This window comes from Bos indicus x Bos taurus, chromosome 11 (genome assembly GCF_003369695.1).
Source record: "Bos indicus x Bos taurus breed Angus x Brahman F1 hybrid chromosome 11, Bos_hybrid_MaternalHap_v2.0, whole genome shotgun sequence".
Taxonomy (NCBI): domain Eukaryota; kingdom Metazoa; phylum Chordata; class Mammalia; order Artiodactyla; family Bovidae; genus Bos; species Bos indicus x Bos taurus.
In genome coordinates this window covers 54,504,918-54,524,520 of record NC_040086.1, presented here as the reverse complement: position 1 = coordinate 54,524,520, position 19,603 = coordinate 54,504,918, and the positions used below count along the sequence as shown (strand labels likewise).

General features: G+C 37.2%; 1 protein-coding gene across 5 annotated transcripts in view; it reads left to right on the top strand.

Moving 5' to 3' along the window:
* CTNNA2 (catenin alpha 2) overlaps nucleotides 1-19,603 on the top strand; it is a 1,359,097-nt gene that overhangs the window by 1,293,797 nt on the left and 45,697 nt on the right. For all 5 annotated transcript variants that reach the window (XM_027555570.1, XM_027555573.1, XM_027555568.1 and 2 more), the window contains exons 15-16: nucleotides 5,543-5,724; nucleotides 18,301-18,406. In XM_027555570.1, coding sequence (XP_027411371.1) covers nucleotides 5,543-5,724; nucleotides 18,301-18,406 — 288 coding nt within the window. The remainder of the gene's footprint in view (nucleotides 1-5,542; nucleotides 5,725-18,300; nucleotides 18,407-19,603) is intronic.

Genomic DNA, 19,603 nt, shown 5'->3' with positions numbered 1-19,603 from the left:
ATAAGTTGGAAATAAGAGGGTGCATTGAATTGCTGAGATGACAGATGGTCGAACTTTTGACCAGAGAAGTGTGTTAACTTGTTCAAAAGTGTGGAGGAGGCAAAAGTTGTCTCTGACAGAGGCAGTTGCTCTTTCCAGCAGCCAGCTCTCCTCTGGTTACTTTGTGTTCTCATTCAGGGAAATTCTCTGAAAATGGCAAATTAAATCCAAGAGGAGGTTAAGGTGGGAAAAAATACTTTAGTACCATTTCAACATTGCTCTCAAATTCTGAAATTAGAGTGAAGCTTTGTTCCCTTTATGTGTTTCCATCTGCTGCTTGTCTACAATGCTTTATGAGAGAGAAACATACACACAGAGGTGGGGGGGGTGGGATTTGAATGGAGAACAATCATACCTTGCTCTGATGAAATATAGAAATTATCAGGACCTTTGATCCTAAACATGATATCTTATAAACTTCTTTCTTCAAAAGCTGACATAGTTAAAATTAATCAACAACTCTTTGGCATTTAACCTTCATGATAAAACATATTATTTGGAGTCACACAAACCTTATTTTAAAAATGGATTAGGGCAAGCTGTACGGCTTTGGGGTAACTTTCGTAACCTCTCTATGCCTCATCTCCTTGTGTGTGCACTCTCTCTCCCTCTCTCTCTCTATATATATACATGTATCATCCTACTTCTTAATATCATTAGGAGAAAGCATGATGAAAAGTATCCCAAGAGTTATCCAAGAGTTATTACATAATGTTAAGTTTATGAAGAAGATGATGATGCCTGTAGCATAACATAGTCATTCATTAGAAGGCTGGCCAATAATTTAACCTGAAAGAGCTGGATAATTTAGACCATCCTGAAAGTTTTCACTTGAATTAATGAGACAAGAACCTTAATTTTCCAATTCACTTCACAGCCTGAGACAGGTAAAAGTCACCCACTCCTTAATTACTTATGTTTATTATCTTGCTTTAAAACCAAGTGAAGAGAAATGGGCACATTAAGTTTTAACCTTTTAAATCATTATTTATAAACATGCATATACTTAAACTTTTCATGGTAGACTATTGCTGTGTGTTTAAGATACTAACACTTTTCAGTTCAGATGTCCAAAGACTTTAAAAGTCATTTTTCATTTTGGGATTGGGAAAATAACTCTTTTGAGACTAGAAAAAAGCTCCTTGAGATTTAAATTGACGAAAAAATTCTGGACTGAGTGGTTGCTGGCTTTTGTCAGTGATACACATTTTTATTTAATAAAGTTTGGGCTTTACTGGTGGCTCAGATGATAGAGTCTGGATTCAATCAAAGACCCAGGTTTCCCCTGGGTTGGGAAGATCCTCTGGAGAAGGAAATGGTAACCCACTCCTATATACTTGTCTGGAGAATTCCACAGACAGAGGAGACTGGCGGGCTACAGTCCATGGGGTCGCAAAAAGTCAGACATGACTGAGTGACTAACACTTTCACTTTCTTCACTTAATAAAGTTTAGAACAATCACACACAAGAAAATGGTTGGATGTTCAGAAGAAAGACTAGGAGCCTAAGGCACGGGGGTAAGAAACGTTGTGAATTCAAATGTCTGAGGCCACCGAATTGGGGTCCCAGATCAACAATCTGGACAGCTGTGCTTGGCTACACAGAAAGCAGAGGAAAATCTCAGACCACCCCAGGCGACCACATGACACAAACAGAAAAACGGATTTGTTCTCTTTCCCCTGCATCATCAAAACCATTTTTCATATGTTTCCTTAGTTTGAGGGAATGAACAGTTGCACATTATGTATTTTGTATTCAACTTGACTTGAATGTAGCCAGCCTCTAAGCTGTTTTCCCCCCCCCCTAGCTAGAAGGGCTTTAATGTGTTAACATTTCAAACTGCTGAGTTACATTGATAAGACCTAATTAAAACTCATGTGTTGAATTTTAATTTGATTAACTTGCAAATGTCACAGTTTGTGATCTACTGTTTATAGATAACCTTTTTTTAAATTCCAGTTTCAGAAAGGTCAACTATGAATTTTTAAAAGCCAAGAGCATTTTAAGAATATTTAGGAAACGACTTTGCTTCATCGATAGCTACGTTAGCAGAAGCAAATGTAATGACTCTTACACCCAAGTCACACACCATTAAGTGCATTATGTGGGTGAAGCACCCCAGTGTCAAAATAGCAGCTTCCTTTGCAAATTTGCTTTGAAGGGGCTGGTTTTTCTTCCGAATTGTGCCCTCAGAAAACGTTTGTCAGTTCTGTTAACTTCTCTCAAACTGTGTCAATAGGGTGCGTGGAGAGATGTGTGAACAGTCCATCAAAAGGTATGCCTTTAGTTTCTACACCGAGGCAGATGCTGGGGTCTTTGCCCTCAGGAAACTCAAAGAGAAGTCAGAGGCAGGACATTAATAGAAATCAGAGGGTTAGAGCAAGGCAGTTAATATTCAAATACTAAACTGCACGATTGAAACTCAAGTGAAAACAGTTGACAGACACGTGTAACCTTTTAATACACAAATTAATCCTTTGGGGACAATGATAGGTTTATTGCTAGAATCTGGATATTGAATGTAGAATCTGGAGGTCTGCCCAGCAGTTTTATAGATTCTTCTTTTTTTTTTTTTTTTTACGAGAAGTACCTAATAGATGCTTTAAATGTTGCTGATTAGGACTTGTAGGGTATAAGTAAAACATGGTTATCAATTTTGTATGAGGAGGACAAATGAATCTTAGACACCTTTAGAATATCAGATGGGGTGCTTCAGGAAACTTGTGCAAATCCCAAACTTATCTCAAAAGTATTGGAATAGCTGCCTTGGAATTAGTACGATGTTGCATATGTGAGTTTATAACAAACTTTTGTATATTAACTCTTTTTAAATACATTTTAAAACTACTTTAAAATATTTTTTGGATAGTAGTATTTTAAATACTTTAACTATTGTATCTGAACTAGTTTGACTTTTAAAATATGGATTTTTAATATTTGTATACACATGCACACACATATTTAGAGACCTAAGTTTATATATATATATATATAATATATATATATACACACACAGACATCATACACATGAAGACACATGTTATTTGTATAAAGTCACACACATATATGCATGGCGTTTAGTAGACATTGTTAGTAACAGGTAGCATCTGGAAAGCTGCTAGTTCAAGGACACTTTTATGCAAATCAGATCCTTTTATCCTGGGCAGATGAAGCCTCGACTCCAGGATGCTCAGCCTAGTGGACAGAGGCTGCAGGTTCAGTGACCTTTGCCCCATTGGACTGGAATCACTAGGCAGTGTCTCACCTGCACTGTCCTGCATGGTGATCTCATTGTGCAGGATGGTTAAGTATGGTGTTAGCTGACCTGGCTTTGAATCCTATTCTTACAGTTCATTAGTTGTGTAATGTTCAGAGTTAATTAACTTTCCTGGATCTTGGTATCATCATTAATAAAATAGGGGTAATAATAGTATTAATCTTATAAAATAATTAAGTAGATTAAATGTTTGACATTTTAAGTCTTTTAGTATAGTACCCAGGATGCATGACTGTGTTCAAGGAACCATGTTGATTTCCATTTATAGGTGGTCACACAGTCTCTGATTCCATCTCTTCTCTTTGATGGCAACTATGTAATAAGCTAGAGAAGCAGCTGGAAAGGAAAGCTCATAGAAATAATGACAACAATGGTAACAGTAATCCCATACATGCTTACTGTCATTTTTTCAGACAAACATGTAGAACATTTATTATTTTATTTTCTGTCCATCATAGCATTTTGAAGTAATTGAGGTAATTGTCTGCTAATCTTATATTTCAAAAAGTTAAGGATGTGATCCAGTAGCAATGAGGTCTTAAGTCAGTGACAGAGCCAGGTTGAGCCCAGTTCTTCTAATCTTGTATCCCCTGATATTCAGTTAGATATCAGCTACCCCTCCTTAGAACTATTCACTTATACTGGGAGGAGCTTTACAATTTAGAAAGCAGTTTTGTTTTTTGGGTGTTATTTACTTGTCCTTTGTAAAAACTATATGTATCCCAAATCGTGCTTTCTCGGTCTTTCTTCTGGAGGATACATGTATCCCAGCACCAGAAGGACCTCAGTGCTAACACACTGATCGACATGCTGTTTTCAGTGATGCAGGCTACAAAAGGTGATGACATGAACTGGTGTCAGACATTTCACTCAGCACCTGTTACATAAATAGTGTTTAACAAATACAGTTGATTCTCTTTATTCATGGCCTCATGTTCTATAAAGTCACCGTGAACGCTTAATTAGCAACTACAGAATCATTATTCCTATGGGAAATACAGGGTTAGGTTCCTGAGACCTGCTAGTCTTAACATTTCCTTCAACCCATGGATACATAATCTTGTTTAATGAATGCTTCTTTTTTTCCCCCTAGTTTTGGTTCATGAACACTGAATTCATATCTAAGAGCACTAAAACTTATGTGTGTGAACAAAGTTCATATAATACATATATTTTCTTCATTAGGCACTTTGTAGCCTTCTTGTGCTTAGAGATATGAGATAGCACTTCTACACTAGGGTTGGGGACCACGTTAAACAACTAAACCACCAACAAAAAGTGCAAAGATGTGGGGTTTCTGGTATGAGTGCTAATACAAGAAGGCAGAGACACCCTTGTTCCACCTCATCTGGGAACATGGATGTCAGATGACAAATTTTGGCAGCTCTGCGCATGTCTGTGAATGACTGAAAGCATCACAAATATTGATTTGCGAGTTCAGATAGGTTTTAAAGAGTAGGAAAATTTGCAAATAAAAAAAAATCCACAAATAGTGAGAATCAACAGTAGTTCTTCCTTTTCTACATTCCCCTACTAACAACTGTTGAAAATCAACTTTTCCTTCCTAATCCTACATTTTATCCCATCACAGCTTTTCTGTGCATACTCATAGGCTCTCCAAGGAGCCATGGCTGACCCAGGATTTCCACAGTGAAGGGCTGGGAATGGATATGCCATCCCTGAAGTGCCCTGGATAAAGGATTTTTGTTTGGCATTTAACTATGGATGGTTTCATTAACACCCACAGATTGTCTCCCCACCCCACTTGGGATGCTCAGATATTCTTTAAAATTCTTTTCCTTCCCAGCAACAGAAGGCCTGTTCTCTTTTTTTCCCTTCTCTGAACAGATTTCAGTGTTGAAAGAGGTGCATTCTTTCATCCAGTAAAAGTTTCCCAAGACCAAACATAAAAATTGTCAGGAATAGATTCTTTTGAACAAACATATGTCATCACAGCCATAGAGAGGTTCTGCTACTGTCAACGTGCACGTCCCTTTGGATCTTGGTTATTTTTTGTATGTGAGAATGGGGACAGGAAATTCGGGGACCTTACCAGTCTGTGCTTTTTCCTTCCTGGGACTGGAGAAAAGGGTATTTTCCAGAATGGTGGGACGGCCTACCGGCCTTGTCAGGGTCTGGGTTTGCTGTTAACTGGAGGCAGAGTTGACCTTCTGTCTGTGCTCCTTTTGTCATCATCAGTCATACTTTTTCTGTAACCCACACAGGCCATCATGGCACAACTACCGCAAGAGGAGAAGGCAAAAATAGCTGAACAGGTGGAGATATTCCACCAAGAGAAAAGCAAGCTGGATGCTGAAGTGGCCAAATGGGATGACAGCGGCAATGATATCATTGTGCTGGCCAAACAGATGTGTATGATCATGATGGAGATGACAGACTTCACAAGGTGAGGCATGGAGACAGGAAGAGGAAGGTTTTCTCCTTAAAAATAACAGCGGCATCATAATAGTGGGTATTAGTATGTGAAAAGCCTGCTGCAAAATTAAAAGGCTCCATCAAAGCAGGGAGTGGTATTATAAAATTTACATGTGTAAGTCAACATGATCTGAGCCTGGTTCTTAGCAGATAGGTCTTTTTGGTCAAAAAGAACAGATTCATTTCTGTAATTAGTATTGTTTTAATTATCCATCCTGAATTAGTCATAAAACCAAACTCCTGGAGCTTGGGGGACTGATTTTTGGTCTATGCTACTTTGCAGTGTGTTTAAATATTATTCTGAAGATAAAGTGTATGATTTGCTAATATCCCTCAGGGAAAAAATATGTATATATATGTGGCATGTGATGTCTTTTAATGCTAGCTCATGATTTAGTATTTAATTTCAGCTCATATTTTATACTTACATACAAAGAACTGGGTTCAACCATCTGATTCTATAATTGTGACAGGAAAATTAAACATTGTATCAGTTTTAGACCCTTTTGCTCTGAGCAGTATTTTTAATAAATCAGGAGACCAGTCAGAATTTTGTCAGGAGCCTTTTTTCCCTCAGGGGTCATTGCTGTTTCTTCCTTTGCATTTTTATAGTCTCCCCTTTAAAGGGAGCTGACATTTCTGCCCTTCCAACCACACGAAGGGCAGACCAAGGGAGAGCAAAGCTCAATGAAAAAATCCCTGGATTTTTTAGTCCAAATACCAGGTGATTCTGGACCAGTCTCTGACTATCTTTATTCATTTGTAAAGGAGGAAAGTAATACTCTTCTTATCAACTTCACAGGAGAGTTTAAAATCCAAACAGTTAATGCAGTTAAAAAGTATCCTACCATAGGAATGAAAGCTACTGTTTAACTGTAGATTTTGTTTTTCTGGGAAACACAGACACACAAAGAAACATGAGCAAAAGTAATGATTCAACATGGCATTTGTTATTACAGTTATATAAGATGTGTGGCAATGTCAAGATACTACCTTATGGTGACAGTTTTTTAAATGATTGTTGAGTGTTTTTAGTAAGAAAAGGCTACAATTAATTATGTTGTTGTTTCAGCCCCCAAATCATGTCCAACTCTTTTAGGATCCCTTGGTCTGTAGCCCGCCAGGCTCCTCTGTTCATGGGATTTTCCATCCAGGCAAGATTATTGGAGTGGGCTGCCATTTCCTTCTCCAGGTTATCTTCCCCACCCAGGAATTGAGACTGCATCTCCTGCATTGGCAGTTGTTTTCTTTACTGCTGAGCCACCTGGGAAGCCCACTATTAATTATAGCTTATAATAAAATATGACGCATCTCTGCCCTCTCCTCCTTACGTTTTGCCTCTGGTTAATATGTATTGATGACATTGCTTGGCCCTTTATCCAAATATTTTAAAATTGTTTTTGACTTCAGTGGAATGACTTAATGTTTTAAGGGTGACTTTCGAGATTTTAAGTGTCATTGTATTCGTTAGAAGTTCAAATTTGTACATTTTGCTGGTCTTTGCTGGTTTCACAGATTTATTTCACACTCAAAAATAATAGTAGGAAAATACATTCTGAACCATTAATTAAGTCTTAATTTCCTACAAATCAGACTCTCATGGTAGCCTCAGTCATTACTTTTCAAGGCCTATGACGACTTAATTTGCTTGCTTTCAACATTGTATTCGTATTTTATCTGATGGATATTATACGATCCATTAATAACATCTCTTGAACAAATAATCTCATTAATTTAAAGTGAATGATGAATCGAGCCATGTTGTTAGTTAAGATCAGGAAGACGTTTTACAATGCTCTGGATTATATATAACTGTGTCAAAGAAGAGAGATACATTTGAGGAGTCTTGTTAAAGGATATTTAAGACAGATTTTCTATTAGTCAAAGTATAGTTTTAAAAGTGAAAAGAGGGTCACTTCAGTTCCTAGGGATTTTGCATAATCATTTTATGCTGATTTGAATAATGAAATGTCTAGACTGTTACTGGTTATCATTTTTTCCTGCTGCCTGATGAGTAGTTTTATGCCCCTTTGTGAAGCCAAAAGGAAGATACAGTTATTAATAACCAGAAACAGGAGAGGGTGTGAATTGGAAATGAAACACAGGAAGCTGAGGTTTTGCTGCTGTCGCCATCTGCAGAGCCTCTTCCTTTGCAAAGAGGTAGCTAATTTGAATCTTTCTTTGTGCCTCTCACCTAAATTCACTGCACTTGACCCTATGCATTACTGTTATTGCCTTGGGTTTTCCATTTTAAGGAGGAATTATGTCAGCTGTATACCTTACCTCTAATGACTCTTGGGTACTATGTTCGCTTATTTAAAGGAAAGGATGTAGCTGAGTAGGAATTGAAACTTGACAACTCACCTCAGATCATACATTTATAGGGCATTTTGATGAAAGGAAAAAAAAAAAAACCTTGCATTTATTATCTTGTTTTTTTCTTATCGGTAGCTAATTTATTAATTTGATTCAGTAATCTCAATGATATCCACTCCATTATTATTAAAAGTAGAGAGGTTCTACTTCATTACTTGTGTAATAACTTGGTCATGGTGGATAAAACTCGTTATGCCTCACATCTTTTTTCTGTTCATTTCTTGATTTCCATCTCATGGGCACTGGCAGAAATGATGTCCTGCAGAGGGTGAATCCATATTTCTCATGTCACTTTCAGAAGGAAATAGCATGTGCCAGTCTTGTTTCCTGGTAACAGAAGGTGTGTGGATGGCAGCAGTTCAGGAAGGAAACTCACATTTAATCGTATAGCAAGAGACAAAACTGTCTTTTTAGATCAACTATAAGTTCTGATCTTGAAAGGAACTGGGTTCAGGCTAATAAAAAGCTTTCAGGTTACAATCAACTGTAAAGTATTGAGCACTAGACTAAAAGATCAAGTAATCACCCTGGTATTCCCAAACTTCATTCCTGCCTTGGTGTGGACAGTCAGGACTCCAGCTCAAGTGACAGTTCAACTAGTCTATGGTCTAATTCTTGACTCTTGTCAGTTAACTTATGCCATATCTGGCCATTAAACGGCATCCACCCAACTCCTGTGCACCAAAATTTTCTTTCCTCTTTTCATAAAATAATATAAAAATCTTGAGTTTGCTATCCAAAGCCTAACTTTATTGAGCCTTAGATTCCTTCTCAATTTTTTACATATTTGTACTTCAGCTTCAAGACCATTTTCTAAATGTTATTTCCTTGCATGGTTCAGCTAATGGTCCTGCAGTCTCACCTGACTTATCTTTAATCCCCAGATTAATTCAACTTTTCCACTGTGCTATCTTTATACTGCTTCAGCTGATTGGTGAAAGGGTATTTCCCAACTGTGTTTTATGGACTCTGGTTCTAAAAAGAAGCTTCTATAATTCAGTACATTTATAATTATACTCCTTACCTAACGATACCTCATTACTGGAGAGTCACATCTTATATTGATCAGTTAGAGGTATTGAGAAAACTATAGCAAATAAATGGTTTTAATTTGGAAATACTCAGAATTTAAAAATTCTGGGTGCTGAGTACATTAACTCAGAGTGTACTCACACATTGATTTTTCACATTAATACCCATTACCTTTTCATGAAATAAATATTAATTAGTTGTTTAGTTGTGGATAACAGTAACATGATAATAAATTTCCATGGCTTTTTTTTTTTTTTTGCAGTGACCATTTCCTGGGAAAGCGTCCAAATATTGACCCTTGTATAAAAATCACCTATTGCCAAAAGAGACATTTCATGAATCTATATAGTACAGTCAATTTCACTCTTGATGTTTTTTCAAGAAAACTAAAAATATGTTTCCAATAGTACAATAACATGTCTTCTGTCTTTAAGGTCACAAGGTTCTTCAAAGCACCTTTCAAAATTCCCAAAATAGAGAACCTGATCTGAATTAGGGAGAGACATAGGGTCTAAGCCATTAGTTTGAGACTGGGAGCGACAACCAGTGGGGTCGGTCACTTTGTCCACACTGCTGTCCACTGACTGTGTTGTGTTATCATGTTCAGTTGCTAAGTCATGTTTGATTCTTTGTGGCCCCATGGACTTCAGCCCGCCAGGCTCCTCTATCCATGGGATTTCCCAAGCAAGAATACTGTATTAGGTTGCCATTTCCTTTTCCAGCGGATCTTCCTGACCCAGGGACTGAACCTGTTCTCCTGCATTGGCAGGCAGATTCTCTACCTCTGAGCCACCTGGGAAACCCACTGTCCACTGACCGGAAGACTCAAATGTCTGATGTTTTGGGGTCTGATCTATATATCTATCTATATATATGTGTTGTTGACCATTTTTTATTTCTGTTCCCACTTCATATTATTCCAAAGACTGTTGCTCATTTAACCTTGTGTTGCCCAGTACAGTAGCCCCAATCACATATGGCTGTTTAAAGTAATTGGTTTTTCTTTTTATTGTAATGAAGAATTCATACAATGAAATTTACCATTTTAAGCATTTTTCAGTGTACAGTTCTGTGGCACTAAGCATACTGACACTTTTGTGCAACTGTCACCAACATCTATCTCTAGCACTTTTTCATCTTCCCCAACAAAAACCCTGACCATTGAACTCTTCATTCCTCATTCCCCTCTCCCCTCAGCACCTGGCAACCACCATTCTTTTTTCTGTCACTATGAACTTGACTAAGTATCTCATGTAGTGGAAACAAATAACATTTTTCTCTTTGTAACTGGCTTGTTTCACTTAGCATAATGTTCTCAACCAGCAATCATGTACGTATGTGAGAGTTGGACCATAAAGAAGACTGAATGCCAAAGAATTGGTGTTTTTCAACTGTGGTGCTGAAGAAGACTCTTGACAGTCCCTTGGACAGCAAGGTGATCAAACCAGTCAATCCTAAAGGAAATCAGGCCTGAATATTCATTGGAAGGACTGATGCTGAAGCTCAGCTTTGGCCATCTGATGTGAAGAGCCCACTCATTGGGAAAGACCGTGACGCTGGGAAAGATTGAGGGCAAGAGGAGAAGGGGGTGACAGAGGATGAGATGGTTGGATGGCATCACTGACCCAGTGGACATGACTTTGAACAAACTCAGGGAGATAGTGAAGGACAGGGAAGCCTGGCATGCTGCAGTTCATGGGGTCGTGAAGAATCCAGCACAACTTAGCAAATGAACAACAACAAAAATGTTCTCAAGGTTCAGCCATGTTATAGTTCATGTCGGACTTTTGTTTCTTCTTAAGGCTAAGTAATATTTTATTGAATATATATATATATATATTATATTTAGCTTATCCATTCATCAATTTTGGGGCACTTGGGTTACGAATAGTTTTGCTATGAACATGGGTGTACAAATGCCTCTTTGAGATCTTGCTTTCAATCCTTTGGGTATTCCACCCAGAATTGGAATTGCTAGATCATATGGTAGTTCTGTGTTTAATTTTTTGAGGAACCACTGTACAGTTTTACATAGCAGCTGCACCATTTTACATTCCCATCAACGGTATACAAAAGTTGCAACTTCTTCACATCCTTGCCAAGACTTCTTATTTTTTGTTTTTGTTTTATTTTTGCTTGTTTTTACAGCAACCATTTTAGTATGATGGTATCTCACTGTGATCTTGATTTGTATTTTCCTAATAATCAGTGGTGTTAAGCATCTTTTCATGTCAGTTCAGTTCATTTCAGTCGCTCAGTTGTGTCCGACTCTTTGCAACCCCATGAATCGCAGCACGCCAGGCCTCCCTGTCCATCACCAACTCCCGGAGTTCACTCAAACTCACATCCAGCAAGTCGGTGATGCCATCCAGCCATCTCATCCTCTGTCGTCCCCTTCTCCTCCTGCCCCCAATCTCTCCCAGCATAAGAGTCTTTTCCAATGAGTCAACTCTTTGCATGAGGTGGCCAAAGTACTGGAGTTTCAGCTTCAGCATCAGTCCTTCCAAAGAACACCCAGGACTGATCTCCTTCAGAATGGACTGGTTGGATCTCCTTGCAGTCCAAAAGACTCTCAAGAGTCTTCTCCAACACCACAGTTCAAAAGCAATTCTTTGGCGCTCAGCTTTCTTCACAGTCCAACTCTCACATCCATACATGATCACTGGAAAAACCATAGCCTTGACTAGACAGACCTTTGTTGGCAAAGTAATGTCTCTGCTTTTGAATATGCTATCTAGGTTGGTCATAACTTTCCTTCCAAGGAGTAAGTGTCTTTTAATTTCATGGCTGCAATCACCATCTGCAGTGATTTTGGAGCCCTCCAAAAATAAAGTCTGACACTGTTTCCACTGTTTCCCCATCTATTTCCCAGAAGTGATGGGACCAGATGCCATGATCTTAGTTTTCTGAATGTTGAGCTTTAAGCCAACTTTTTCACTCTCCTCTTTCACTTTGATCAAGAGGCTTTTTAGTTCCTCTTCCTTTTCTGCCATCAGGGTGGTGTCATCTGCATATCTGAGGTTATTGATATTTCTCCCAACAATCTTGATTCCAGCTTGTGCTTCTTCCAGCCCAGCGTTTCTCATGATGTACTCTGCATAGAAGTTAAATAAGCAGGGTGACAATATACAGCCTTGATGTACTCCTTTTCCTATTTGGAACCAGTCTGTTGTTCCATGTCCAGTTCTAACTGTTGCTTCCTGATTAGCTATTGTATATCTTCTCTGGAGAAATGTATATTCAAGCGCTTTGCTCATTTTTTTTTTTTTAATTCAGGTTGATTTTTAGTGTTGAGTTGTAGGAGTTTTTCTGTATTCTGGGTTTTAGCCCCTTGTCAGATATAGGATTTAAAAATATTTTCTCTTATTCTATGGGCTGCATTTTTACTCTGTTGATTGTGTCCTTTAATTCACAGATTTTAAATTTTGATAGAGTCAAATTTTTCAATTAATATTGCTGCTGTTGTCTGTGTTCTTGTTGTAATAGTCAAGAAATCATTGCCAAATCCAATGTCATGAAGTTTTTCTCTTAAGTTTTCTTGTATAATATGTATAAATTAGCTCTTACAATCCACTTCCAGTTAATTTTTTATATGCTATGAATTAAGGGTCTTGCTTCATTCTTTTGCATGTGAATATCAATTTTCTGAAACATATGTATATATATATATATATATAGATATTGCAAAATATATATTATATATATATATTGCAAAATGATTACCACCATAGTATAAGCTAACACTTTCAACAGGAAGAACTTCTTAAAGAAGTTTCAAAAAGTGCAAACTCTAGTAGAAATGATTGATACATTTGACCACAATAAAATTAAAATTTATACTTTAAAAATGCTTTACAAAGGTAAACATACAGGCTAAGTCTGGAAGAAGTAATTTGCAACATGATTAACAAAAGATCAAAATTCAAAATATCTAAAAAACAGAGACAAGTAATTTAGGTTAAAAAAAATGGAAAAATATGTAAAAAACTTGAATAAAAACTCAGAAAAAAGAGCATATAAATGATTAATTGTAATGATGAATAAATGATAAAAAAGTGACTCAGATTCCTCTATCATCATGGAAAAGAAAATTACATTTTTTCATATACATCATATTGACAGAAAAATAAGAAAATAAATATAATCTTAAATTATGAAGTTTACCTGTAGAAAAATGCATTAAAGAAATGTATGCCTTAAATATTATAAACTTTATAACCATATTCCAGCTGCAGAAGCCCCCTAGAACCTCCTTCAGATCACAGTAGCCTTACTCTCAACTTGGAACAGGGCTCAGTGTTATGTGGCAGCTTGGGTGGGAGGGGAGTTTGGGAAAGAAAGGATACATGTATCCTTTCTACTAAGTTGGCCTTTGGCAGCAGCTTTCTAATTTTCTAGGGGGAAAAAAAGAAGCCATAGAAGGAGTACTATCATGGCAGGTTTCAAGCTACCAATGTGTCTACTGACAGTTTTATAGTCAGCTGTTGTGAGCATGTACAAACCCATTCTAACATTCAAGTGCCATTTTCTTCACTTAATTTTTTTCTTGTTAACAAACTAGGTTTATTTTCTGTATCACTTTTCCCTTCTTTTTTTTTTTTTTTTTTGGAACCAGTTTTGTTTATTTTCTGTGTTCTATTGTTTTTTTTTTTTGTTTTTTTTAACTTTTATTTTGTATTGGGTATTCCCTGGTGGCTCAGATGGTAAAGAATTTGCCTGCAATGCGGGAGAGCTGGGTTAAATCCCTGGGTTGGGAAGATCCCCTGGAGAAGGGAATGGCTACTCACTCCACTATTCTGGCCTAGAGAATTCCATGGACAGAGGAGGATGGTGGGCTACAGTCCATGGGGTTGCAAAGAGTCGCATAGGACTGACAGACTTTCACTCACTATGCTGCTACTAAGTCGCTTCAGTCGTGTCTGACTCTGTGCGACCCCATGGACGGCAGCCCACCAGGCTCCTCTGCCCATGGGATTTTCCAGGCAAGAGTACTGCAGTGGGGTGCCATTGCCTTCACTCACTATAGTCGATTAATAAACAATGTTGTGATAGATTGAGGTGAACAGCAAAAAGACTCAGCCATACATATACATGTATTCATAACATTGAGCAGTGTTCCATATCCAAATTTTGCTATCCAGTAGGTCCTTGTCGCTTATCTATTTTAAATACAGCAATGTGTACATGTCCATCCCATGTTCTATTGTTTTCTAACTCATAAATCTCTTCTTGTAATATTTTTTAATTTTTTTTAAATTGAAGTATAATTGATCAACGATGTTGTGCCAGTCTCTGCTGTACAGCAAAGGGACCCAGTTATACACATATGGACATTTTAAAAAATATTATTTTCCACTATGTTTTATCATATGATATTGAATATAGTGGGCTTCCCAGGTGGCTCAGTGGTAAAGAATCTCCTGCCAACGCCAGAAGATGCAAGAGATGCAGGTTCCCTCCCTGGGTCAGGAAGATCCCTTGGAGAAGGAAAGAGTAACACACTCCAGTATTCTTGCCTGGAAAATGCCATGGACAGAGGACTCTGATGGGCTACAGTCCATAGGATCACAAAGACTCAGACACAACTGAGCAGCTGAGCACAACATTGATTATAGTGCCCCGTGCTATATAGTAAGAGCTTGTTGGTGTTTCTTCCTCCTGCATATAATAGTTTGCATCTGCTAGTCCTACCTTCCCAGTCCTTCCCTCCTCCACCCCTCCTTCATGGCAACCAACAAAATTATGATTAGGGACACAGAGGTTCAGTCCTTTTTTTTCTCTTCTTATCATCTTGGGCAGGTCACTTAGCCTCCTCTTTGGATTTCAGCTTTCTCAGCTAGAAAATGAGGAAATATTTGATGATCTCAAAATTTCTACATTGCTCTCTAGTTTCATGAAATATATCCCTATCATCCACTTGTGACTCCAAGAATTTAATTGAGTCTACATTGTGAATTCTAGTGTCAAACTTTTTAAATAACAATATAATAGTAAATCTGTAGTCTCTTTTTAATTACAAGAAGACATGCTTCTAATGATGCTTTAGCTGAAATTTAGGAAGCCTGAGCCTCAGACAGATTCAAGCCTCTATAAATGTCAGAATCAATCCACTGTTGAAAGTTTTCATGAAAGGTTCATGAATAAGCATTTCTACAAATCCTTTGAAATTCTTGGAGTAAACAAACACCAAGATTTTTATTAATGAAATATCAAGTATAATGCAGCCCTTTGTGAATGGGTTAGTGAAAGTGAAAGTTGTTCAGTTGTGTCCGACTCTTTACAACCCCATGGACTATACAGTCTATGGAATTCTCCAGGCCAGAATACTGGAGTGGGTAGCCTTTCCCTTCTCCAGGAGATCTTCCCAACCCAGGGATCAAACCCAGGTCTCCCTCATTGCAGGAGGATTTTTTACCAGTTGAGCTGTAAGGGAAGCCCAAGAATACTGGAGTGGGTAGATTATCCCTTCTCCAGTAGGAATGGGTTAAGATGAAGGCAAAAAGTAACAACAATTTTTTATCAGACTAAGATTGTAAAAAAGGATTTTCTAAGGTTTGGAAGTTACAGAGAAATAAATAATAATGAGAATACTATTAAATATTGACAGATTCTGCATCTAGAATTTCCTTTAAAAATATAAACCAAAAACAAAAGTTTATTTAGAGATAATTTAAAAAATAATGTGAGAGAATGAGAGCCAAATTGTCACAGAATCTTTAATTCACTCATATTATATAAAATGCACATGTAAAATCTATGTATTTAAAAATCTATATAGCAAATGGATAGAATCAATGCCTTTTGTGGAAGAGTTAATGTTCAGTTCAGTTCATTTAGTCGACTCTTTGCAACCCCATGGACTGCAGGCTTCCCTGTTCATCACCAACTCCTGGAGCCTACTCAAACTCATGTCCATTGAGTCAGTGATGCCATCCAACCATCTCATCCTCTGTCGTCCCCTTCTTCTCCCACCTTCAATCTTTCCCAGCATCAGGGTCTTTTTCAATGAGTCAGTTCTTCCATCAGCTTCAGCATCTGTCCTTCCAAAGAATATTCAGGATTGATTTGTTTTAGTATGGACTGGTTGGATCTCCTTGCAGTCCAAGAGACTCTTAAGAGTCTTCTCCAACACCACAGTTCAAAAGTACCAATTCTTCGGTGCTCGGCTTTCTTTATAGTCCAACTCTCACATCCATACATGACTACTGGAAAAACCATAGCTTTGAGAACATGGCCCTTTGTTGGCAAAGGAATGTCTCTGCTTTTTAATATGCTGTCTAGGTTGGGCATGACTTTTCTTCCAAGGAGCAAGAGTCTTTTAATTTCATGGCTGCAGTCACCATCTGCACTGATTTTAGAGCCCCCCAAAATAAAGTCTCTCACTGTTTCCATTGTTTCCTCATCTATTTGCCATGAATTGATGGGACCAGATGCTATGATCTTAGTTTTCTGAATGTTGAGTTTTAAGCCAACTTTTTCACTCTCTTTCACTTTCTAGAGTTAATGTTGCCATAGCAAAATGAAGTATCTTAAGTTTTGAATTTCCCTATGTACATGTTTAAGCATTGATGTGAACACAATATATCTTACTTTTAGCTACTAACACTAAAAATACCAGAAGCAAAATTAAGAGGGAAACAAAATGCCCTTCATTTACATTTATTTTCTAAATTCATTTTAAGTCTTCCATTTTATAAAATGTTATTATGGAACAATGGCAATCATTGCCTACTCTCTATGCAATCTAAATAAATGACTTCTGAGTAGCTTTTCTCTGTATCTCACCACGTTTAACTATAGGATTATAATTTTGTAGTCCTAAAAAATGCATTGATTTTTACATGCATATGAGGAGACCAGTTGGAGTACGAAATCGCAACTCCAGTATTCTTGCCTGGAAAATGCCATGGGCAGAGGGCCCTGGCAGGCTATAGTCCATGGAGTTGCAAAGAGTTGGGTATGACTGAGCAACCGAGCACAAGGAGACCAGTAACAATGCTAAAAATAGAAGAATAAATGTATTAGGTCTATCATGTTATTTACCTTTCAAGAAAGGAGAAGGTATATCATATGCAACATTTTGTTTAAAAATTTATAATGCAGCATAGTTTCCTTTCCCTTTCTAATAAATATTTGAAAGACATGTAATATTAAACAGTTCACCTAATTGAAAACCTTATGTGAAAATATTGGTTCAATGCATGATACTGGATGCTTGGGGCTAGTGCACTGGGACGACCCAGAGGGATGGTATGGGGAGGGAGGAGGGAGGAGGGTTCAGGATGGGGAACACATGTATACCTGTGGCGGATTCATTTTGATATTTGGCAAAACTAATACAATTATGTAAAGTTTAAAAATCAAATAAAATTTAAAAAAAAAAAAAAGAAAATATTGGGGCAATGGTTTTTGGCAATAGAAAGACATCTACTGTCACACAGTTTTCTATGAGTGTTCTTTCATAAGTCAGTCCCAGAAGCATATAAGCCAGCAAGAGAAAGAGCTCAGCAGATTTCTGAAATTTTGGCCAAATAGTCCCCAGTTATGGACAGGAGACAGTGGTTTCTCAAAGAGCCAAAATGGACTTAAAAATATAATTAACATAATAATAATGCTGGGCATGGTGTGAAAGACAGTGAATGAGCATTTATTTTGGCTAGACTGATTTAAATTTAGAATTTATCACATGATTTGCATAAGCTTGGGTGAGTTAATCACTTTAGTCTATTTTTCTCTTCTCTAAAATGGGGATGATGATGCCTGCTTGTTAGGGTTGTTATGAAGATAAATGTGTACAACAGCATAGACACATGGTAAGCATTTACATGTTAAATTCCCATTGCCCTTGTAGTGATCATCTTTTTTAATGGACCACTGTTCAAAAAATATAGAAACTCATGTAAAGAATAAAATGTGAGCATGCCCATCCAAATAGGGAAAAATATTTCCTGAAAATGAATGTAATAAAGTGGATTATTTAAATGGAAATTGAAGTGAATCAAGAAAACATTCAAATTTCCTCTAACATGGTCAGAGCCAAATCAAGTACAAAAGCAGAGTCCTGGACAAACAATATGGTAGGTGTGTCTATTTCCTGCCATAAAATGAATTTCTAATTATGTTGTGCCTGTTGTTTCAGAGGCAAAGGCCCGTTGAAAAATACATCTGATGTCATTAATGCCGCCAAGAAAATTGCCGAAGCAGGTTCTCGAATGGACAAATTAGCCCGCGCTGTGGCTGATCAGGTAATATAAGAGGGAAGAGCAAGCACATGCTGAGTGGGGTCATTAACTAGCTCTTGGGTTCTGTAATGGGTTTTATGCACTCTATTAAATGCCTCTGAAGAATGAATTGTAGAGAATTGCTACCATTTTACAAACTGACCTCTAACTCTGTTGAGATTGAGTTGATGCCAAAGGTGGGTTCTGTTTTCAAAGTTCCTTTAGAAAGAAGGGTATCCACTTTTTTTTTTTAATTTTATTTTATTTTCATTTTTTAATTTAATTTTATTTTTTAAATTTACACTATTCAGAAATATAGGGTATCCACTTTTTAAGAGATATAACCTTTAAGGAATCATGGATTATCCTGGCTGTCTTCATTCAGAAACTCAATGACATTGCAGAAATGGGAAGCAAAAGAAACAACTTTATTTCTTGTTATAATTGATCTTGCTATAATAATGCTCTTTATAATTCATTATAATTTATGTCCTGGCATACATGTCCACATAATCAAAAACATTCAGATTTCATCTTTATTTTTATCCAGACACAAAGTGCATCAGAAATTAACAAAATTCTCAGGGTATCTTTTATGCCTTTAGATTGAATTAAGTAAGATTCACATTAAAATAGTTCTCAATCTCAAGGTTGAATATTTGAGTTTATTTCTACTCTTTTCATTTTATTTTGCTGAACTGGAACTCTAAAATCCTGTTCTAAGTATGTCTTTTTTCAATAATGGGCCATTTCTTACAAGCGTACTTTAGGCAATAGACTCTTTCAAATAACTGATGCTTATCTCTTTAAACAATGGTGGCTTACAGTTTGAGCCAGTTTCAAAGGAAAATGTCTTAAAATATATATTAAGATTCTGAAATAGAAAATATATAAACTGTTATTTACATGGAAAAACATTATGAACATGAATTTACTACAAAACAGATCATCCTCTTTGGGAACACTGAAAGATATAGGATTTTTTCCTCCTCTGTGGAGGAGGGCTTTTCTCGTAGCTCAATTGGTAGAGAATCTGCCTGCAATGCAAAAGACTGCCTGTGATGCAGGAGATGCGGGTTTGATCCCTGGGTCAGGAAGATCCCCTGGAAAAGGAAATGGCTACCAACTCCAACATTCATGCCTGGAAAATTCCATGGTGGACTACAGCCCATGGGATCACAAAGAGTTGAACATGACTTAATGACTAAACCACAACCACCT